This window comes from Oncorhynchus mykiss, chromosome 6 (genome assembly GCF_057628025.1).
Source record: "Oncorhynchus mykiss isolate SJ-2025 chromosome 6, ASM5762802v1, whole genome shotgun sequence".
NCBI lineage: Eukaryota > Metazoa > Chordata > Actinopteri > Salmoniformes > Salmonidae > Oncorhynchus > Oncorhynchus mykiss.
The window spans coordinates 54,037,214-54,061,556 of record NC_143027.1 but is presented as its reverse complement, the minus strand read 5'-3'; the positions used below and the strand labels follow the sequence as shown (position 1 = coordinate 54,061,556).

The window sequence follows — 24,343 nt, the reverse complement described above, 5'->3', positions numbered from 1 at the left end:
AGGCCTCCTTGCTCGCACACGCTTTTTCAGTTATGCCCACAAATTTTCTATATTTGATTGAGGTCAGGGCTTTGTGAAGCAACTCTAATACCTTGACTTTGTTGTCCCTAAGCCATTTTGCTACAACTTTGGAAGTATGCTTGAGGTTATTGTCCATTTGGAAGACCCATTTGCGACCAAGCTTTAACTTCCTGACTGATGTTGCTCCAATGTATCCACATAATTTTCCTTTCCTCATGATGGCATCTATTTTGTGAAGTGCACCAGTCCCTCCTGCAGCAAAGCACCACCACAACATGATGCTGCCGCCCCCATGCTGCACGGCTGAGACGGTGTTCTTCAGCTTGCACTCCTCCCCCTTTTTCCTCCAAATATAACGATGGTCATTATGGCCAAACAGTTCTATTTTTGTTTCATCAGACCAGAGGACATTTCTCCAAAAGGTACGATCTTTGTCCCCATGTGCAGTTGGAAACCGTAGTCTGGCTTTTTTTATGGCTGTTTTGGAGCAGTGGCTTCTTCCTTGCTGAGCGGCCTTTCAGGTTATGTCGATATAGGACTCGTTTTACTATGGATACATATACTTTTGTACCCGTTTCCTCCAGCATCTTCACATTGTCCTTTGCTGTTGTTCTGTGATTGATTTGTACTTTTCTTACCAAAATACATTCATCTCTAGGAGAGACAACATGTCTCCTTCCTGAGTGGTATGACGGCTGCATGGTCCCATGGTGTTTCTACTTGCGTACTACTGCTTGTACAGATGAACGTGGTACCTTCAGGCGTTTGGAAACTGCTCCCAAGGATGAACCAGACTTTTTCTGAGGTCTTGGCTGATTTCTTTTGATTTTCCCATGATGTCAAGCAAAGAGGCACTGAGTTTGAAGGTAGGCCTTGAAATACATCCACAGGTACAGCTCTAATTGACTCAAATAATGGCAATTAGCCTATTAGAAGATTCTAAAGCCATGACATCATTTTCTGGAATTTTCCAAGCTGTTTACATACACCAAATTGACTGTGCCTTTAAACTTCTGACCCACTGGAATTGTGATACAATGAATTATAAGTGAAATAATGTCTGTAAACAATTGTTGGAAAAATCACTTGTGTCATGCATAAAGTTGATGTCCTAACCGACTTGCCAAAACTATAGTTTGTTAACAAGAAATTTGTGGAGTGGTTGAAAAACGAATTTTAATGACTCCAACCTAAGTGTCTGTAAACTTCTGACTTCAACTGTATGTACACCAATCTTCCAACATTACCATGGGTTAAAGAACTGAATTTGGTCATTTTCAGAAAGAATCAAACTACTTTTCTTTCAAGCATAAAAGGCTCTGCAAACCTTTTATGATTCATAAATACTTTCCTAACCCTAAATAAAGGATCAGAGTATTTTGAAATCTACCAATTGGTGCTGGAAGAGACAAATATGCATAGATTCAGATTGCTTTAAATTCATTGATCCCTAATATTCTAAACCCATTCTCTCGATATATTCCATTGAGTCTGTTGCCAAAATAAAAATAAATAAAAAAGGTACACTGTATTTAAAGGAATGGCTTAAGATAAATGTACTGAAAACCCTATTGAATGAAAACCACACAAGTGGGAGGGTTTCAGTGGTTGAATTACATTTATTCAGTGCGCGCAAGGGAACCATGCCAGCAAAGCCCATTACGCACCTTCATAAGGTTGAGGATGTGTTATACAGAAGCTGTTCATTTCAGGATGTAGATAACAGATGTAAAGACGAAGCGAAGTAACCAAAATACTATCCATACATTGTTTATTTAAACTATTTACTTACAAAAAAAAAGAACAAGCAGGTAATGTGGTGACTTTAGCAAGCAGAAGTACAGATAAAGAAACAAATATAAAAAGGTCACTTTATTATTATAAAACCCCAAAGAATTTATTTGATGAGACCCCATCCCCACTCACACCTACTGAAGCTACACTATTGCATTAGATCACCGTGACGTTGGGGTGAGATTGTCATCGGTTAAAATAATCACTCTGCGTTTTAGAAACAATCACAGTCAAAATCCCCCTTATAGCCCAATATTGTTAGAGTATTATTTTAGTACTTATAGCCACCTATAGATAAATATCACTCAGTCAACAGTACATGTCGGTCATGATACGGATGTCAATGTGGCCCCAGACATCATAATATACCAAGTTGCACATACAGTACATGAACACGCTACAAGCATGACATAGAACACGTGACAGACTCCTGTCACAGGCAGCGTGACATCACGCCTGTGACAAAATATACAGGTCTGGTCTACATCGAACACGCAGCAGGGGCAGGGGTTTGAAAAACAAAATTATTTTTTCGACTCAATATATATTTCTCAGAGCATCATAAAAACATCTTTCTGTACATCGTTTACTTTCAGCATCCTATCTGACATGATCTACCGCAGGACTATGGGCGAGTGATTAAAAAGACAGACAGCTCCATTATTTATTTTCTTCTACTGCTTTCTGGAGTCTTCTTTCGTGACAATGAGAAAAGGAGGAGACGAGACGCAGCAGAGGTTCACAACATCTATGGTGATCATATTCGCCCCTTGATTAAGCGAACGCAGGCGTTACACCAAAAATGTGGGTAAGCCTAAGCAAACTTGCGGTTTTCAACAACACATCCTCAAAAACATCCCTATTGGGTTTCTTCGTGTTATCTGATCTCCGCTGACTAAAGCAAACAAGTGTTCCAAAGAGAGAGAAATCCCCCGCGGCTCAGAGTTCTCTCCGAACCAGCTACACCAATTCAGTTACACACCAATCAATTGGTCTGCACTATTACCAAACTGAACCAAAGTGCTAGCACACCAATCAACTTCAAACCACTTCTGGAAGTGGCATTAAAAAAAAAAATCTAAACATAATACATTTCCAGTGTTATGTCATCATGCTAGTTCCAAACTTGGTCTAAAAGTGATTTTAAGCCTTCTTAAAAAAAGAGGACCACAACGTCACTATATGCACACAAAGCATGGGGTTAATTTCTACGTCACCTCTGTGATCTCCATCTTTGGTGATGTTAATATCTATACTGCGAGTGATACTGTAGCAGCCAGGTCTCAATCGATACCGTGGAAGTTTGAATACATGTCAAAGAGGGAACATTTTAAGTTAAAGTAAATGAACTAACTGGTGCAAGTGGGGCAAAGCAGCAAGAGTGTCTGGCATCTTATAGAAAACCAAGAATATAACTAGCCATTATAATGGGAGTAGTGTTTTTCTGATGACTTGCTTTACCATGAAAGGCCTTTCTGTCATAGCAGGGCTCACCCGCTCACTCTCTTTATCTCTCTCGATTGCGTAGCAGAGCCAGGGTGAGTGTTTGTCCGTGAATCTTCTTTTATTCTGAGTCCTTTATCAGGCTGAAGCCTCCTCCCAAGGAGAGGAGCGAGAGAAAGGAAGAAAGACAGGGACAGCTGAAAGACCTGAGAATGTCGAGCACACTTGAAAGAAGCACCGCGATCAACACAATGAGAGAGCGCGAGAAAAAGAGAGGAATCAGAAGAGATGGATGGGATGGGGAGAGAGACTGTTTGGTGTAGTGGGCGGGCTCATTGCCGAACCTCAACGTAATTGGCTGGGAAGAGGCCGTAGGCACCCCGGCACACACCCCTCCACCAGCCCTCGTCAATCATCTCAATGTTAGTGATGATGTCATCAGGGTCGAAAGAGATCTCGTCATCACCAGCTGGAAGGCAGACATTCCATATCAGTTGACTTTACATTCCATTGCCCTCATATTATAAAGAATGTCAAAATGGTTTGTGTATATCATGAATGCGTCCGAATTATTGTATTTTTGGGGTAATTATGAGATATTGATTTAAAAAATTAGGGCTTTGATAGATGTGATGATCAAAGTATAGACAATAGAGGGCTTGCTTCCACTCACCTGCTTGGTAGTCATACAGGGCCACTGCGGTTAACCCCAAGTCCTCACCGTACTCATATGTCTGGGCATCTGCAGGGAAAGGACAAAACATAAGGGGAGATTGTCAATTGGGAAAAATTTGGTCCTCTCCTTGACTCCTCCGTCCTCCTCTCCCTCGTGACCCGGAAACCGATAAGTGGTCGCCATATGTAGGAGTGTCAATTCATTAATAATAGTTGAACAGAGGAGTATGCGCCTCTCCTTGATGGCCTTTTCCACCCGAGGATACTTAAGTGAATCCTAGCGGGGAAAGTGTTGTAATCCGCCACACCCTCTTTGAATCAGCTGTTGTTTTCACGTAGGATGAACGTATGCACACCATAAAAAAATACTCCAGTAATCTTTTTGTCAATAAAATGTCAGGCACTAGCTCTCCTGTTTTTACTACCTTATGCATATTTTGGGATTCCTCTGTAAATGTAATTTGCCTGAATACACGCTGCTTTGGGGGAGTTATTTCATGCATTTGTTTCCACGTTTCCTCTCTTCCCCTCCTCAGGTCAAAGGTAATCGAGGAGAGGACGCAAGGAACTGAGCGAATCCAATCGAGATTCTCCCAATGGCTTGACAGGTGAAAACAGTAAGGTAGAAGCTCATCATTAGGCTGGCTTTTACCTGGTCAGTTCTTTCAAACCAGTACAATGAAGGAGGAGGGGACATATTTTTTTTTACGAGAAAGCCAAGTTAGAAATGGAGTTCACAGTAACTCAGCATATGGCATGTGCTACTCCTCCCCTCTCGTTCACTCTCATTCGCTCACCTCCTGTCTCGTCAGGACTCTGGAAGAGTCCCTCCTCCTGGGCGGGAGGCTCCTCATACGTCTGCTCAGCAGAGGGTCGGGAGATGGGCTCTGCCTCGTACAGATCTTCCCCATTCTCCGCTGCTGCAGGATCCTCGTACACACCAGAGTTCTGACACAGCCATCAGAGGGAGACACACAGTCAGATAACAGCTCCTAACCCCTGGGTCAATTCAAAAACCCTGGGTCAATACCCACAGACAAAATTCAAACCGTTTTAGAAACTTCAGTGTTTTCTATCCAAATCTACAAATAATATGCATATCTTATATTCTTGGCATGAGTAGCAGGAAGTTGAAATTGGGCACGCTATTTATCCAAAAGTGAAAATGCTACCCCCTATACCTTAAGAAGTTATTTAACTCTGCATTTTTGGGACTTTACCTTATTTTTCTTCCTCTATGAAAATATCACAGAAAGCATGGCAAGGAAGGAAGGAAAGTTGAAGTCACAAAGTAAAAGCGAGAAGAGGACTGCAGCATTGGAATAAGTCAGACCATCCTTGTTCACGCCAATGTCACTTCACTTCAAGAAGGACTGAGTCATCCATTTTTGAAGGATGTACTCATCCATATTTTATTCAGCAAAATAACTTCTAGCAAAAAAGTGATGCGCATGTTGGCATGTTAAGCAAACATGCATTTGTGGCAGTGCAGTGATTGGTGCAACCGGTTGTCATTCACCTGGTAAACTGGGTCGGCGGCTGCAGGTACACACGAAGGTGAGGCTTGCTGGGCAGGAGGGGTAGGGCTAATGGTGGGGATGGTCTCAGAAGCCGGGGAGGCAGGCTTGGCCTTGGCTGTCTCCTCTATCTTGCGCCGTGCCTCGTCTTGCTCCTGCTTCTCTTTGGCCTGGCGGCGGGTTCTCTCCCCCTCCGCCCGCTTCTTGTCCTCATCCTCATTCTGCTTGGCGATGTTCTCGAAGCGGGCCTTAATGCTGCCCGTGCTGCTGCCGGCTAGGGAGGGATGACACAGGGAGGGCAGATCATATTCAAACCAGTGGTTCAAGTTCATATTCTGCAATGATCTTGACAAACATATCACACACGCTGATTTTGTGTTTACTTACCAGTTTCCACAGGCTTGGTCCTCTGGTAGGCAGGTCTTGGTTTCTCGACATCCTCAAAGTTACCTGCACTCTGCCATTCAAACGAGAGGGAGGAGAGTAACTACACACAATAGATGAGAAATCCCCAGTCTTCAGATATTAGGTATAGAGACAACGTACCTTATCCATTCTGTCCTTCTGGATGCCAAACTTTCCTCCAAACCCTTGGGAGTAGTCTGTAAACAGCGGAGAATAAATAGTTAGTATGCCTTTTATTCACAGGTTCAAGTGATAGTTCACGTGTAAAGTGATTTTTTTTGGGGGGGGGGCATCGCTTAAAATTAAGAAAGGGATAAAGTAAACCTGTGAAAAGGGGATCAAATAAAATGAAAAAAAAAGCTTAGAATGGAGGAAGGGTAGGGCTGGGCAATACATTGTGTATTTGTTGGTATCGCGAAACAGTGCACGGATAGTATTTGCCAGTTGTCAGTATTCCACAATATTCACACTACCTCTCTCTTCTGCCAAAATCTGTAGCCATTGTTGCCTACTTGGGTTTATGTTAACATAACCCCTATTCAGAAATGTTACCACACAATAGGAATGTCCAAAAGGAATGTATTTATATGCATTTATAATACTAATTATATCCTAGGATCCTACAAGTATGTGTTCTATCTATAGACAGACAAAAGTATGTGGACAACCCTTCAAATTAGTTGATTCAGCTATTTCAGCCACACTTATTACTGACAACTGTATAAAATCAAGCACACAGTCATGCAATCTCCATAGACGAATATTGTCCACAGAATGGCCTTACTGAAGAGCTCAGTGAATTTCAACGTGGCGCATTCATAGGATGACACCTTCCCAACAAGTCAGTTTGTAACATTTCTGCCCTACTAGAGCTGCCCCGGTCAACTGTAAGTGCTGTTATTGTGAAGTTGAAACATCTAGGAGCAACAACAGCTCAGCCGCAAAGTGGTAGGCCACACAAGCTCACAGAACAGGACCGCCGAATGCTGCAGCGCATAGTACATAAAAATCGTCTGTCCTCAGCTGCAACACTCACTTCAGAGTTCCAAACTGCCTCTGGGAGAAACGTCAGCATAGGAACTGTTCATCTGGAGCTTCATGAAATGGGTTTTCATTGGCGTGCAGCCCACACAAGCCTAAAATCACCATACGCAATGCCAACTGTCGGCTGGAGTGGTGTAAAGTTCGGCGTCATTGGATTTTGGATCAGTGGAAACACGTTCTCTGGAGAGATGAATCACGCTTCACCATCTGGCAATCCGACAGATGAATCTGGGTTTTGGCGGATGCCAGGAGAACGCTACATGCCCCAATGCATAGTGCCAAATGTAACATTTGGTAGAGGAGGAATAATGGTCTGGGGCTGTTTTTCATGGTTCAGGCTAGGCCCCTTGGTTCCAGTGAAGGCAAATCTTAACGGTACAGCATACAAATTACATTCTAGACAATTCTGTGCTTCAACTTGGCAGCAACAATTTGGGGAAGGTCCATGGCCGTTCCAGCATGACAATGCCCCCGTGCACAAAACGAGGTCCATTCAGAAATCGTTTGTCGAGACCGGTGTGGAAGAACTTGACTGGCCTGCACAGAGCCCTGACCTCAACCCCATTGAACATTTTTGGGGTGAATTGGAATGCCGAATGCAAACTAGGCCTAATCACCCAACATCAGTGCCCGACCTAACAAATGCTTGTGGCAAAATAGAAGCAAATCCTAGCAGCAATGTTCCAACATATTGTGGAAAGCCTTCCCAGAAGTGTAGAGGCTGATATAGCAGCAAATGGGGGGACCAACTGCATATTAATGACCATGATTTTGGAAAATTGATATTCGACAAGAAGGTGTCCTCATACTTTAGGTCAAGTAGTGTGTGTTTAACTATGCATGTGTATACGTATTTATGTGCATATGTATGTCTGCCTGTCTATGTACAGTACCAGTGAAAAAAGTTGACAATCATTCAAGGGTTTTTCTTTATTTTTACAATTTTCTACATAGTAGAATAATAGTGAAGATGTCAAAACTATGGAGAAAAAAAAACAGCTTTTCACACTTCGCATTCTCTCAACCAACTTCATGAGGAATGCTTTTCCTACAGACATCAAATCAAAATGTTATTGGTCACATACTCGCAATAACATCTGCTAACCACGTGTGTAGCAAAATGCTTATGAAGGAGTTCCCACATACGCTGAGCACTTGTTGGCTGATTTTCCTTCCTTCACGGTCCAACTCATCCCAAACCATCTCAATTGGGTTGAGGTCAGGCGATTGTGGAGGCCAGATCATCTGATGCAGCACTCCATCACTCTCTTTCTTGGTCAAATGGCCCTTACACAGCTTGGAGGTGTGTTGGGTCATTGTCCTGCTGAAAAACAAATAGTCCCACTTAGCACAAACCAGATGGGATGGCATATCGCTGCAGAATGCCTTGAATTCGAAATAAATCACAAACACTGTCACCAGCAAAGCACCCCCACACCTCCATGCTTCACGGTGGGAACCACATATAGAGATCATCACCATAGTACCCTCCAAACTCGTCATCAAGCTCGAGACCCTGGGTCTCAACCCCGCCCTGTGCAACTGGGTACTGGACTTCCTGACGGGCCACCCCCAGGTGGTGAGTGTAGGTAATAACATTTCCATCCCGCTGATCCTCAACACTGGGGCCCCACAAGGGTGCGTTCTGAGCCCTCTCCTGTACTCCCTGTTCACCCTCGATTGCGTGGCCACGCATGCCACCAACTCAATCATCAAGTTTGCGGACGACACTACAGTGGTAGGCTTGATTACCAACAACGACGAGACGGCCTACAGGGAGGAGGTGAGGGCCCTCGGAGTGTGGTGTCAGGAAAATAACCTCACACTCAACGTCAACAAAACTAAGGAGATGATTGTGGACTTCAGGAAACAGCAGGGGGAGCACCCCCCTATCCACATCGATGGGACAGTAGTGGAGAGGGTAGTAAGTTTTAAGTTCCTCGGCGTACACATCACAGACAAACTGAATTGGTCTACCCACACAGACAGCATCGTGAAGAAGGCGCAGCATCGCCTCTTCAACCTCAGGAGGCTGAAGAAATTCGGCTGGTCACCAAAAGCACTCAAACTTCTACAGATGCACAATCGAGAGCATCCTGTCGGGCTGTATCACCGCCTGGTACGGCAACTGCTCCACCCACAACCGTAAGGCTCTCCAGAGGGTAGTGAGGTCTGCACAACGCATCACCGGGGGCAAACTACCTGCCCTCCAGGACACCTACAGCACCCGATGTCACAGGAAGGCCATAAAGATCATCCAGGACAACAACCACCCGAGCCACTGCCTGTTCACCCCGCTATCATCCAGAAGGCGAGGTCAGTACAGGTGCATCAAAGCTGGGACAGCTTCTATCAAGGCCATCAGACTGTTAAACAGCCACCACTAACATTGAGTGGCTGCTGCCAACACACTGACTCAACTCCAGCCACTTTAATAATGGGAATTGATGTAAAATATATCACTAGCCATTTTAAACAATGCTACTTAATATAATGTTTACATTATAGTTTTGGAATTGTTAGTTAGATTACTCGTTGGTTATTACTGCATTGTCGGAACTAGAAGCACAAGCATTTCGCTACACTCGCATTAACAGCAGTGGTAACTCTGGGTCTTCCTTTCCTGTGGCGGTCCTTATGAGAGCCAGTTTCAAAGCGCTTGATGGTTTTTGCGACTGCACTTGAAGAAATGTTCAAAGTTCTTGAAATGTTGCGCATTGACTGACCTTCATGTCTTAAAGTAATGATGGACTGTCATTTCTCTTTGCTCATTTGAGCTATTCTTGCCATAATATGGACTTGGCATTTTACCAAATAGGGCCCTCTTCTGTATATCACCCCTACCTTGTCAGAACACAACTGATTGGCTCAAAAGCATTAAGGAAAAAAATCCACAAATTAATTTAGCACCTGTTAATTGAAATGCATTCCAGGTGACTACCTCATGAAGCTGGAGAGTGCCAAGAGTGTGCAAAGCTGTTAAGGGCAAAGGGTGGCTACTTTGAAGAATCTAAAATATAAAATATATTTTGATTTGTTTAACAGTTTTTGGTTACTACATGATTCCATGTGTCATTTCATAGTTTTGATGATATTCTACAATGTAGAAAATAGCAAAAAATTAAGAAAAATCCTGGAATGAATAGGTCCAAACTGGTACTGTATATTATTGCAATTGGTGATTCATTTCTATTTTGTCAATATCGTCCAGGCCTGGGGGTAGGTTTGTACAGTAGGGGTGATGTTTTGAAGGGGGACTAGGATGAGTAAAGGGCAAAGGCGCTTTAGACATTCCAAAACAGTGCTAGGGCAAAAGGGAGGAGAGTAAACTTTGGAAAGAAAACGAGGGATGGTGTCTTCTGTGCCTTGCGGAGACTCGTGCTTGGCCAGCCTCTCCTTGTGCTCATAACCCAGGGAACATTGGTCTTGCTTCTCCACCTCTACCCCATACTGCCCTCCGAACCCACACTTATAGTCTGAAACAATATACAAACATATTTACACACAGTTACATATACACACACACACTATACACTGCTCAAAAAAAATAAAGGGAACACTAAAATAACACATCCTAGATCTGAATGAATGAAATATTCTTATTAAATACTTTTTTCTTTACATAGTTGAATGTGCTGACAACAAAATCACACAAAAATAATCAATGGAAATCAAATTTAGCAACCCATGGAGGTCTGGATTTGGAGTCACACTCAAAATTAAAGTGGAAAACCATACTACAGGCTGATCCAACTTTGATGTAATGTCCTTAAAACAAGTCAAAATGAGGCTCAGTAGTGTGTGTGGCCTCCACGTGCCTGTATGACTTCCCTACAACACCTGGGCATGCTCCTGATGAGGTGGCGGATGGTCTCCTGAGGGATGTTCTCCCAGACCTGGACTAAAGCATCCGCCAACTCCTGGACAGTCTGTGGTGCAACGTGGCGTTGGTGGATGGAGCGAGACATGATGTCCCAGACGTGCTCAATTGGATTCAGGTCTGGGGAATGGGCGGTCCATAGCATCAATGCCTTCCTCTTGCAGGAACTCCTGACACACTCCAGCCACATAAAGTCTAGCATTGTCTTGCTAGACCATTTGGAGGAACCGAGGGAGGAACCCAGGGCCAACCGCACCAGCATATGGTCTCACAAGGGGTCTGAGGATCTCATCTCGGTACCTAATGGCAGTCAGGCTACCTCTGGCGAGCACATGGAGGGCTGTGAGGCCCCCCAAAGAAATGCCACCACACACCATTACTGACCCACCGCCAAACCAGTCATGCTGGAGGATGTTGCAGGCAGCAGAACGTTCTCCACGGCGTCTCCAGACTGTCACATGGGCTCAGTGTGAACCTGCTTTCATCGGTGAAGAGCACAGCGCGCCAGTGGCGAATTTGCCAATCTTGGTGTTCTCTGGCAAATGCCAAACGTCCTGCACGGTGTTGGGCTGTAAGCACAAACCCCACCTGTGGACGTCGGGCCCTCATACCACCCTCATGGAGTCTGTTTCTGACCGTTTGAGCAGACACATGCACATTTGTGGCCTGCTGGAGGTCATTTTGCAGGGCTCTGGCAGTGCTCCTCCTTGCACAAAGGCGGAGGTAGCGGTCTTGCTGCTCCTACGGCCTCCTCCACGTCTCCTGACGTACTGGCCTGTCTCCTGGTAGCATGCTCTGGACACTACGCTGACAGACACAGCAAACCTTCTTGCCATCCTGGATGAGCTGCACTACCTGAGCCACTTGTGTGGGTTGTAGACTCCGTCTCATGCTACCACTAGAGTGAAAGCACCGCCAGCATTCAAAAGTGACCAAAACATCAGCCAGGAAGCATAGGAACTGAGAAGTGGTCTGTGGTCCCCACCTGCAGAACCACTCCTTTATTGGGGGTGTCTTGTTAAATGCATATAATTTCCACCTGTTGTCTATTCCATTTGCACAACAGCATGTCAAATTTATTGTCAATCAGTGTTGCATCCTAAGTGGACAGTTTGATTTCACGCGCACACGCACACACACACACACACACACACATCCAAGATGGCGTAGCAGTGCAGATGTTTGTTGTTCTCCCGTTTACAATCTGGACCCTGTCCTTCTAAAATTATCCACCGCTATTGTTACAACCCCAATTACCAGTCTGTTCAAACTCTCTTTCATATCGTCCGAGATCCCTAAAGATTGGAAAGCTGCCTCGGTCACCCCCCTCTTCAAAGGGGATGACACTCCAGACCCAAGCTGTTACAGACCTATATCCATCCTGCTCTGCCTTTCTAATGTCCTTGAAAGCCAAGTTAACAAACAGATCACCGACCATTTCGAATCCCACCGTACATTCCTGTTCCGAGCTGGTCACAGGTGCACCTCAGCCATGCTCAAGGTACTAAACGATATCATAACTGCCATCGATAAAAGACAGTACCGTATTCATCGACCTGGCCAAGGCTTTCGACTCTGTCAATTACCGCATTATTATCGGCAAACTCAACAGCCTTGGCTTCTCAAATGACTGCCTCACCTGGTTCACCAACTACTTCTCAGACAGAGTTCAGTGTGTCAAATCGAAGGGCCTGTTGTTCGGACCTCTGGCAGTCTCTATGGGGGTACCACAGGGTTAAATTCTCGGGCCGACTCTTTCTCTGTATATATCAACAATGTCACTCTTGCTGCGTGTGACTCCCTGATCCACCTTTACGCAGACGATACCATTCTGTATACATATGGCCCTTCTTTGGACACTTAACAAACCTCCAAACAAGCTTCAATGCCATACAACACTCCTTCCATGGCCTCCAACTGCTCTTAAAACTAGAGGTTGACCGATTAAATCGGAATGGCCGATTAATTAGGGCTGATTTCAAGTTTTCATAACAATCGGAAATCGGTATTCTTAAATAAATAAAACATTTTTAATACCTTTATTTAACGAGGCAAGTCAGTTAAGAACACATTCTTATTTTCAATGACGGCCTAGGAATGGTGGGTTAACTGTCTTGTTCAGGGGCAGAACGACAGATTTTCACCGTGTCAGTTCGGGGGATCCAATCTTGCAACCTTACAGTTAACTAGTCCAACGCTATAACAACCTGCCTCTCTCTCGTTGCACTCCACAAGGAGACTGCCTGTTACGCGAATGCAGTAAGCCAAGCTAAGTTGCTAGCTAGCATTAAACTTATCTTATAAAAAAAAACAATCAAAATCACTAGATAATTACACATGGTTGATGATATTACTAGATATTATCTAGCGTGTCCTGCGTTGCATATAATCTGACTGAGCATACAAGCATACAAGTATCTAAGTATCTGACTGAGCAGTGGTAGGCAGAAGCAGGCGCGTAAACATTCATTCAAACAGCACTTTCATGTGTTTTGCCAGCAGCTCTTCGTTGTGCGTCAAGCATTGCGCTGTTTATGACTTCAAGCCTATCAACTCCCGAGATGAGGCTGGTGTAACCGAAGTGAAATGGCTAGCTAGTTAGTGCGCGTTAATAGCATTTCAAACATCACTCGCTCTGAGCCTTCTAGTAGTTGTTCCCCTTGCTCTGCATGGGTAACGATGCTTCGATGGTGGCTGTTGTCGTTGTGTTGCTGGTTCGAGCCCAGGATGGAGCAAGGAGAGGGACGGAAGCTATACTGATACACTGGCAATACTAAAGTGCCTATAAGAACATCAAATAGTCAAAGGTTAATGAAATACAAATGGTAGAGGGAAATAGTCCTATAATTCCTATAATAACTACAACCTAAAAAACGTTTTCATGTTAAAAGGAACCACCAGGCCTCCCGGGTGGCGCAGTGGTTAAGGGCGCTGTTCTGCAGCGCCAGCTGTGCCATCAGAGTCCCTGGGTTCGCGCCCAGGCTCTGTCGTAACCGGCCGCGACTGGGAGGTCCGTGGGGCGACGCACAATTGGCCTAGCGTCGCCCGGGTTAGGGAGGGCTTGGTCGGTAGGGGTGTCCTTGTCTCATCGCGCACCAGCTACTCCTGTGGCGGGCTGGGCGCAGTGTGCGCTAACCAAGGTGGCCATGTGCACGGTGTTTCCTCCGGCGCATTGGTGCGGCTGGCTTCCGGGTTGGATGCGCGCTGTGTTAAGAAGCAGTGCGGCTTAGTTGGGTTGTGTATCGGAGCCCGTACGGGAGTTGTAGCGATGAGACAAGATACTACAACAATTGGATACAAAATTGGATTGGATACAAAATGATGTGGATATATTGAAACAACATCTCACGATATCAGACAGGAAGTTAAAGCTTGGTCGCAAATAGGTCTTCCAAATGGACAACATCCCCAAGCATAATTCCAAAGCTGTGGCTTAAAATGGCTTAAGGACAACAAAGTCAAGGTATTGGAGTGGCCATCACAAAGCCCTGACCTTAATCCTATAGAAAATTTACACGGGTCCTGCCGCACTCAGGCCTAACACACAAAGACGTATGCGCACACACACATAGCGATACTGCGTTACTACAAACATTATATAAAAGCACACACACACATACAGAATTACAGTACATAACACACACAGCAAATGAAAAGCTTTATCAACAACTTAAACCAAAAGAACCAAGGTGCTATGCACATCCAGTAAATCCAGCCTGAGCACTAGCACTACTAGCACTGAGCACTACTCAGTCCTCCTTACATCTAGCTCTATCTGTTCTCACTTCCTCTATTATAAACCTGTGGCAGATGCCATGCCACCAAACAAAGGAAGTACTTTAACCTCATTGACTCAATAGTAAAACCACAAAATGACCACAATTGTAAAAAGTGAGTGTTGGGTGGGTTAGGATGTGTACACAATTCCTGTGTGCGTTTTCCTGCTACTAAGGCTAGGTGGAATAAAATGCATGTCAAACACAGGTACCTTTCTGCGACTCGTGGAGCTGCAGTTTCTCCTGGTGGTCCCATCCCACGGCTGACTTGTCCTGTCTGTCCGTCTGCACACCAAACTTTCCACCAAAGCCCTTCACGTAATCTTTCAGGGGCACAGAGAATATTAGCATTTATACTAAAGCGCAAAGTAGGTAGGCCCAAATTGGACAATTCCAATGGCTGATTGGCATGCAGTACAATACCGGATAACATACTTGATACAAATCTACACTACAAAATGGCTACGGTGTAGGCCCTCTGACATGTGTCCCAGAGCCACCATCTCAACCATTGTGTGACCAACACCTGGGCTGTAAACACTGCCTTGGTGCAGTATAGGTAACAATGGAAGGTCACCTTTCCCTCCCTCTGATACCAGCTGATACCCTCAGCTTGGGATTGTGTAACCAGGGAGGAAAAGCTAATGATAAGGCAACATGTTTCCAGGCCTTTGGGAGAGCTTGAAAACAAGATCCTACAAGCAGAACTATTTAGCTACTAGGATATTTGGGGCACTGTAGGAGAGAGAGAAACAAGTCTGATCAGAGCTGAAGGGGGTGTAGTACATACTTGTCAGATATCTACGACCCCACACTGTCTTGCCTCAACCCACTTGTTACACAGGCACAATAGGGGGGGAATGTGTGTGTGCTTAAGGCTTCGGGGGGTACACCATGCATACCGTGTACTGGGGTATTTGGAAAAAGCCACAGGATGGTTTTTCAATGTCATTGAATCTATGTTTTAATAAATATGAACATTTGTAGCTACTTTAATACCTGTGGTCAACTTGTGCAATAAGCAAGGAGATAAAGATCACTTTGACATCGGCTGATGTAAAAAGGGCTTTATAAATAAATGTATTTCTTCATTTCACCTGTCACATCACTTTTCATTATGAAGCTTACCAGTAGTCCTGAAGTCTGTTTACAAGCACAGAAGTTTGTTTACAAGCACAGAACAAGATCAGAGCCTTGTTGAGGCACTCACTGTTGTGCAGCATGCTCCAGGTGATTTATTTACAGTGAGGAATTCCTAACTAAATGTTTGCCAGCTAGAAATGTTATAACTATTAAGTTAACTGTATAAATGTGCTAAATGCTCTGCAGTTGTGCATTGAATGTGATTATTTAGCTATTTGGCTAACTTCCTCCAAAATCAAGCAGTCACTTGGTAACAGCAGAGAATCACCTCCTGGATCAAGAGCCTTGCTGTCCAATATTTGGTTTGTGGGTGCAGCAAACTGTGAGTAGCATTTTTTTGTTACTTGTATAGTTTAGGTCAAAGTTCACAATGTGCTTGTTAGCATTTAGTTAGCCTTCTCTGTGGGATTTTACATGTACTTGTTAGCATTTCTAACCTTTCAGAATACAGAGTAGCAGTTGCGTTTGAAAACAGTGCTCCTTCTGTTCAGTGCTGGTATTACTGAATATCCTGATATGGCAAAAGGTATGACAATCTGGATACCGCCCAAGCCTAGTATATGCTAGACAAAGGGGGACACACCTTTCTGAGACTCGTGCTTCTCTGTTTTGCCCTGGTACTCAAAGCCCAAGGCGCTCTTGTCCACCTTGTCCGTCTCCACTCCGAACTTCCCGCCAAAACCTTTGGTGTAATCTGGTGATACCCAGGAAAATGTTTGGAAAAATAGAAGATATTGTTAATCATTTGGGGGGAAAAAAATTAGTTGGGCTTGCCCCAAAGGCAGACAATCCAGAGTTCAGTCAAGGTATCATCTGGATACCCATTCTATATCCTATATACATAGACAAGTGTTAGTCACTGACATACAGTCCAAAAACCATGGAACTGCACAGCAGCTGATCAAGCTAAAGCACAACAATGCCATGAATTTGGCAGCCTAATATTTAGCAAGAACACTGCAACACTGTAAACCAGTGGGCTTCAACCCTGGTTGTGGAGAACTACAGGATGTGCAGGTATTTGTTCCAGCCCAGCACCAAACAACATAAGCATCAAAACCTTAAGCCGAATTAGTTGTGTCAGAAGTGGGACGGAAACTAAAGCCTGCACATCCTGTCAGGTTTTTCCACAAAATAAGTGCCTTTTAAGTAGAAATTGTGCACAAATATTGAATTTTAAAAGCATGTTATATTAAATGAAGTGCCCTTTAAAATAGACCACATGGACATTTAAATAATATTTTATATTAATAAAGGCTTCAATTAATAATTTTTATATATGAATAAAGGCTTGCTAAAGCGCCAAATTCAGCCTTTTGATATGTCCCACCGTCAACCCTGTCACTTCTAGGAAGATTTAACTTCAAATAAAATACAAATGTACCAACGTTTCACCATCACTGTAAAGTCCTCGTCATTTTGTTGCTTTGACAAAGTAATTTCTGGAGATTAATGACTAATCACATGAAATAAATAATGTACAGTACCAGTCAAAAGTTTGGATACACCTAATCATTCCAGGGCTTTTCCTTATTTTCTACATTGTAGAATAATAGTGAAGACATCAAATCTATGAAATAACACATATGGAATCATGTACTAACCAAAAATAGTGTTAAACAATTTTTTTTTTAAATCAAATTTGAGATTCTTCAAAGAACTTGGAAGGTTTCCTCAAGCGCAGTCGCAAAAACCATCAAGCGCTATGATGAAACTGGCTCTCATGAGGACCACCACAGGAAAGGAAGACCCAGAGTTAGCTCTGTTGCAGAGGATAAGTTCATTAGAGTCACCAGCCTCAGAAATTGCAGCCCAAATAAATGCTTCAGAGTTCAAGTAACAGACACATCAACTGTTCAGGGGAGACTGCCTGAACCAGGCCTTCATGGTCAAATTGCTGCAAAGAAACCACTACTAAAGAACACCAAAAAGAAGAGACTTGATTGGGCCATGAAACACGAATAATGGACATTAGACTGGTGGAAATTGGTCCTTTGGTCTGAGAAGTCCAAATTTGAGATTTGTGGTTCCAACCGCCGTGTCTTTGTAAGACTCAGAGTAGGTGAACGGATGACCTCCACATGTGTGATTCCCACTGTGAAGCATGGAGGAGGTGTTGTGAAGGTGCTTTGCTGGTGACACTGTCTGATTTATTTAGAATTCAAAGGCACACATAATCAGCATTGCTACCAAAGCATTCTGCAGTGATACACCATCCCATCTGGTTTGCGCTTAGTGGGACTATCATTTGTTTTTCAACAGGACAATGACCCAAAACACACACATCCAGGCTGTGTAAGGGCTATTTAACCAAGAAGGAGAGTGATGGAGTGCTGCATCAGATGACCTGGCCTCCACAATCACCCGACCTCAACCCAATTGAGATGGTTTAGGATGAGTTGGACCGCAGAATGAAGGAAAAGCAGCCATCAAGTGCTCAGCATGTGAGAACTCCTTCAAGAATGTTGGAAAAGCATTCCTCATGAAGCTGGTTGAAAGAACGCCAAGAGTGTGTAAAGCTGTCAAGGCAAACGGTGGCTACTTTTAATAATCTCAAATTTGAAATTATATTTGGATTTGCTTACTACATGATTCCATGTGTGTTATTTAATAGTTTTGATGTATTATTCCACAATGTAGAAAATAGTAAAAAATAAGAAAAACCCTGGAATGAGTAGGTGTGTCCAAACTTTTGACTGGTACTGTACGCCTGTCCCTCATTTTAAGATTAACGCCATTACTTGAACAGAACTCTCGTTTTAATATGGTGAAACTATCCATTTTTTTTAACGAAACACTAAACATCCAATAGTCACGTCAACCCTGTTGCACATAACAAGCTTCAACCCTGTTCCCGGTCAACCCTGTTCCTTTATTTGACACTTAATATAGTCATTTTTGCTGACCACTGCTGTAAAATAATGTAACCAAGGAGTTAAAAAAATAAATAAATAAATAAAAAAAAAGAAGAAGCTCAGTCATCAACATGCCTGGCCTTGACCTGCACACAAACACACAGAGCGTGGGCGGGTGTTTGCGTGGGTAGGGGGGTACAGCAAGGCAATGATACATCCTCTGTGGCAGGTTTTGCCTTTATAAACAGTGTGTGTGGATATGTGTGCAAGACACCAGGACAGACTGTATTTCCCTGCTTTGCCCTCAGTGTGTGTGTGCACTCATTTTATGCTTCACAAACCTTTCTGGAACTTACATTCGTGCACAAAACGGCGAAAGTTATGTGTGGGTGTGTCCATGCACAAATGGTGTGTGTATTACTCGCTACACAAACCTTTCTGAGAGTCGTGTTTCTCCGTTTTGCCCTGGTATTCAAAGCCCATTGCAGTCTTGTCCACGCGGTCTGCCTGCACCCCATATTTCCCCCCAAACCCTGTGGAGTAGTCTGCACATCAAAGCAGGGGGAGGGGTCAAAGGTCAAGAAAGAAGCAGGGAGTGGTGGCTGCAGTGATGAATGCTCAATCCAAAAATCAACCCCTAGCCCATACCATCTAGGCACTACAGTAGGTCTGGTGTAAAATTCAGAATCAGAGTGTTTAATAGAATAGATGTGAGCCATATGGGTAAAGCCTATCAGAGGGCAAGGTGGAGCTGTTGTCATCTTGCTTACACTTATGTAGTCATTTTAGATCAAGTGCCTTAGGCAGTAGGAGCTAGGGGTTCATTTGGAATTGAGCACATAGCGCTATCAACTAAAGTGGGGTGAGGAACAAGTGGTCACAGCATGGAATCACAGGAGTGCAGCTGGAGTGGGGAGCACTGAGAGCCAAGAGCATACTCACTCACACGGATGCCACTCACACCCATCCTTATACCATAAAGGTCTGGCTGGGCCAGATACTATTACATCCAGATGGCTTACAGAGCACACAGTTCTGAACTATGTGAAGTGTAAACAACTAGGTTGTATTCAGAATGCTCAGGTCAGTTTGGCCTTTTACCCCCTGATGGATACAGTTAGGACTTGTGGGGACTAAGGATCGTGAGCTGATCTTAGAAAACATTGAACTGTTCAACTTGTGTTGTTTGTCCGTTTTAACAGACCGTGTAAAATCACCTTTCTGCGACGCGTGCTTCTCAGTCTTCCCAGCATAGTCAAACCCAACAGCGGACTGAAAAGGGAGAGGAGATCTCCATGTTGAAGTTAACAAAGTAACCAGTCAAAGGAGAATGCAGCATTTCTCAGCACCATCATCCAGTATATTTTCATGCTATTCAAGAATTCTCATCTAAATGACATAACTTGAGAGATTGGCACTAACACAAATTCTATTATTGTTAAGTTAGCATTCGGACCTAAAATCGCTGTGTGGTCATGAGTAGGGTAAGGAGTTTTTCCTGACCATGTGACCTGACCATGAGAGCCCAATGTGACCTATGATGAGCGTACCTTGTCGACGCGGTCGTCCTGCACTCCAAACTTCCCCCCGAAGCCTTTGGATGTGTCTGTCTGAGAGCAGTGCTTGGACAGCTTACTCTGGTACTCATGGCCCACAGCAGACTTGAGAGAGAGACAGAGAGATGGACAGGGAGAGAGGGGTGAATAAATGCAAACAGTGGGAGGCTGACTGCTGGGTATGCAGTGGTTTGATCAGGTGTTGACAGCTGAGTCACACACAGACACAGAGTGGGGTAAACAGTGATGGGTCATAACATTCAAAACACACTGACCAGTGTGCAGGCAGAGTGAGAGGGGGGGGGGGGGGGTAAATGGCCCCGTGCCTGCTCACAGTCACACCCTGTTCACACGTTACACGCACACACAAACAGTAAAGCAGTGCACATAAACAGAGAGACAGAGCGATAGAGGGCTAAAGCATTGTGGATAACAACAAGACTCAAACAGCAATGATTAGCTCAGCTGCTTTTGCCACAAATCACAGTCAACGCACGGCAACATTTCTGTGTGTGTGTGTTTGTGTGTAAAGGTTAACATATCAGTAGAAGACAAATGCAATTGCCAATATTATGCCAATCAGGTTAAATGAATTCCATTCCAAAATAAAAATAGAATCAAATTGCTGTGGTCTGAGGGGCATTTTCCGTTCTAGTAATTCTATTACTATGGTCACCATTCACCTTGTCCATGCGGTCCTGCTGCACCCCAAACTTGCCCCCATAGCCGTCCGAGGCTTTGGGCATGGCGGCCTGCTCCTTCTGCCTAAGGTCACTGTGCTCGGACGACACGTTCTCACGCAGCTTGTGGATACTGGAGAGGGGGTAGAAGGGAAAAGATGGGGAGGAAGGAGAGAAATAATGGGGTAAGAATGACTGTGGGCTCCACTGTGGTTCACTGACCATCCTAAAAAAATAAAAAATAAAGTTTTTTTTAAGTTAACTGAATAATGAAATTACCAAAGATGTATAATCATTGACAGGTAGACAATGTGAAGATCATGATTACAATGCAGTTGAAATGATCATGTTTGAAATGGTACTGACGCTGACTATGAAAACTGTTGTTGATGATAAGGATGATGAAGGGAGCAGTAGTACTCACTTAATGTGTTCCTGGTGACCGGAGCCTTCCACAGTCTTGGCCCCCCAACGCTGTTCCTTCTCTGAAACGTCATTCTGTTGGCACGGAAACAAGGAGCAAGGGGTCAGCGGGGAGGAAAGAGGGAGGGAAAGAGTAAGGTATAATGGGGAAAGAGGCGAGGCAGAGGAATATGGAGAGGAAGAGGAATAGTCAAAGAAAGAGATTTAGTGGGCACGGGGTAAGGAGAGGAGATGGTGAGGCGTAAATAAAATGAAATAGCAGAAACAAGTGAAAAACATCCGTTGCTCTGGACTGAAATCGGACTTCATTACCACGGTTGATTTACCTCAAAGTCTGGGTCTGTCTCCCAGTCGTCACCTCCGTCATCCACTGCCACGGTGACGGACTGACCTGCTGCTGCCTTCCACATCTGGGGAGAATACACTGGTTAAACAGGCTCGCATGCTCAAACATACACACTTAGCTACTTATGTCCGATAATGTGACAGCCGGAAATGATCGCCCCAACTTTGCTGTGAGCTGTTAGTTTCTAACATTGTGTTGGTAGATCAATATTCTAATCTTCCTATGAATTTGATATGACATTCAGATGGGTTTCAGGTCCTAAAACATCAGCAGACAATTGAAAACCCTAATAATAATCAACAACCAGTAAGAGGTTTTTCAAATGCTGGGATGGGGCTTTTTTTGAGGTTGCCTTTGGCCAATATCCAGCACCCAAGTCTCAGCGAGAAGGGCCACTTTTAAGACCTAACTCAGCACAAGACTGGCATCTGTGATCATCAAGAAGTTCAAGGAGAGCGGTTCAATTGTTGTGAAGAAGGCTTCAGGGCGCCCAAGAAAGTCCAGCAAGCGCCAGGACCGTCTCCTAAAGTTGATTCAGCGGCGGGATCGGGACACCACCAATACAGAGCTCGCTCAGGAATGGCAGCAGGCAGGTGTGAGTGCATCTGCACGCACAGTGAGGCAAAGACTTTTGGAGGATGGCCTGGTGTCAAGTAGGGCAGCAAAGAAGACACTTCTCTCCAGGAAAAACATCAGGGACAGACTGATATTCTGCAAAAGGTACAGGGATTGGACTACTGAGGACTGGGGTAAAGTCATTTTCTCTGATGAACCCCCCTTTCCGATTGTCTGGGGCATCCGGAAAAAAGCTTGTCTGGAGAAGACAAGGTGAGCGCTACCATCAGTCTGGAAACTCCCCAGACCTTAATCTCATTGAGAACTTGTGGTCAATCCTCAAGAGGCAGGTGGACAAACAAAAACCCACAAATTCTGACAAACTCCAAGCATTGATTATGCAAGAATGGGCTGCCATCAGTCAAGATGTGGCCCAGAAGTTAATTGACAGCATGCCAGGGCGGATTGCAGAGGTCTTGAAAATGAAGGGTCAACACTGAAAATATTGACTCATTAAATCAACTTCATGTAATTGTCAATAAAAGCCTTTGAAACGTATGAAATGCTTGTAATTATACTTCAGTATTCCATAGTAACATCTAACAAAATATAGCTAGACACTGAAGCAGCAAACTGAGTGGAAATTAATATTTGTGTCATTCTCAAAACTTTTGGCCATGACTGTAGATTGGGCGTTTAGTTCGAAAATCTACGTCCATGACACAAATGCAAGACAATTGGTTAGCTAGAAGAAAGAGAAGGAGGAAAAAAAATCAGACAGCTGTGCATTCACAATGTAGTTAACTAGTATTTCCGCGTTCTGTAGCTGGACTGGGCCACTCACTGTACATGGACAATGCAGCAGCAACAGCCATTCAAATGTGCTGCTTTGTTAAAGGCACATGTGAGAGATAACAAACAAATAACATGGACATAGCTTGTAAAGTAGCTACATTATTAGCATTTGCTTGATTGTTGATCTTTACCAAACCTTGCGACATATTTTAATTTGCAGTGGTTTAAGTGGGATCAGAAAAGACCGTACAGGGAACGAGATATTTCTATTCGAAAATGACACAAATGAATAACAAGCGTAGCTAGATTCTAGCAACTAAACATAAAATAGTAATAGTATTTCCTGTTCCAGTTAGCTAGTTCTGCCTTGTTTCGAAAATGATTTAGCCACAGGCACTAGTCAAGCTCGAACTGTTTTTTTTTTAAATTCATCCTGCATTTCATCCTGCATTTCATCCTGCATTTCATCCTGCAAAGCGCGAAGTAGTTAGAGATATTTATATTTTTACCTCAATGACTTACTTTTATGAAAATTCCCTGCTGTCAAAAATATATTTGAGATGTGAAAATAATGCACCTCTTGACAGTCCTCGGGGTGTGATGGAATATTCCTTTTGGCGAGCTCTCTTCCGGCTCTCCCAATATCCCACTTCCTGCTTGGGGAGTGACGCAGTTCTCATAGAGCTAGACAGAGGACTCAACTTTGCCGAAAATGTTGTCCCAAAATTAAATACATTTTTACTTGAAATCCAATATTTATCAAATCTCTAGAATTGGTCAATAACAACAACAAAAAACACTGCATTCTTACAACTCTGTCATAGCTTTGCACAACTGAAACACCTGGCCTCTATTTTATTTTGAGGTACTTTAACTCTAGAAATTAATTATTGTGATTTTTATTTTTTAACTTTAATGTTATTTTACCTTTCTTCAGAGAAAATATACATGTAGTGATGTATATATATATATATACAGTGCCTTGCGAAAGTATTCGGCCCCATTGAACTTTGCGACCTTTTGCCACATTTCAGGCTTCAAACATAAAGATATAAAACTGTATTTTTTTGTGAAGAATCAACAACAAGTGGGACACAATCATGAAGTGGAACGACATTTATTGGATATTTCAAACTTTTTTAACAAATCAAAAACTGAAAAATTGGGCGTGCAAAATTATTCAGTCCCTTCACTTTCAGTGCAGCAAACTCTCTCCAGAAGTTCAGTGAGGATCTCTGAATGATCCAATGTTGACCTAAATGACTAATGATGATAAATACAATCCACCTGTGTGTAATCAAGTCTCCGTATAAATGCACCTGCACTGTGATAGTCTCAGAGGTCCGTTAAAAGCGCAGAGAGCATCATGAAGAACAAGGAACACACCAGGCAGGTCCGAGATACTGTTGTGAAGAAGTTTAAAGCCGGATTTGGA

The 24,343-nt window shown here is 43.7% G+C and overlaps 1 protein-coding gene across 6 annotated transcripts; it reads right to left on the bottom strand.

The window, feature by feature from the left end:
- Window positions 1–1,620: 1,620 nt before the first annotated feature.
- On the bottom strand, window positions 1,621–23,580 carry LOC110526157 (uncharacterized). Of its 6 annotated transcripts, none has more exons than XM_036980434.2 (15): window positions 23,486–23,580; window positions 21,539–21,622; window positions 21,214–21,287; window positions 20,793–20,922; window positions 20,104–20,214; window positions 19,771–19,825; window positions 18,988–19,098; window positions 16,282–16,392; window positions 14,768–14,878; window positions 5,997–6,052; window positions 5,838–5,907; window positions 5,453–5,724; window positions 4,731–4,881; window positions 3,932–4,000; window positions 1,621–3,727 (listed from the first exon to the last, which is right to left on the bottom strand). In XM_036980434.2, exons 2-15 carry the CDS (start codon window positions 21,620–21,622, stop codon window positions 3,591–3,593), a joined length of 1,542 nt encoding a protein of 513 aa, XP_036836329.1. In that variant the 5' UTR covers window positions 23,486–23,580; the 3' UTR covers window positions 1,621–3,590. The 6 variants fall into 6 exon arrangements, with proteins under 6 accessions (XP_036836329.1, XP_021462485.2, XP_036836330.1 ...); XM_021606810.3 differs by having other exon boundaries at window positions 23,431–23,577; XM_036980435.2 differs by having other exon boundaries at window positions 23,418–23,574.
- Window positions 23,581–24,343: the final 763 nt, after the last annotated feature.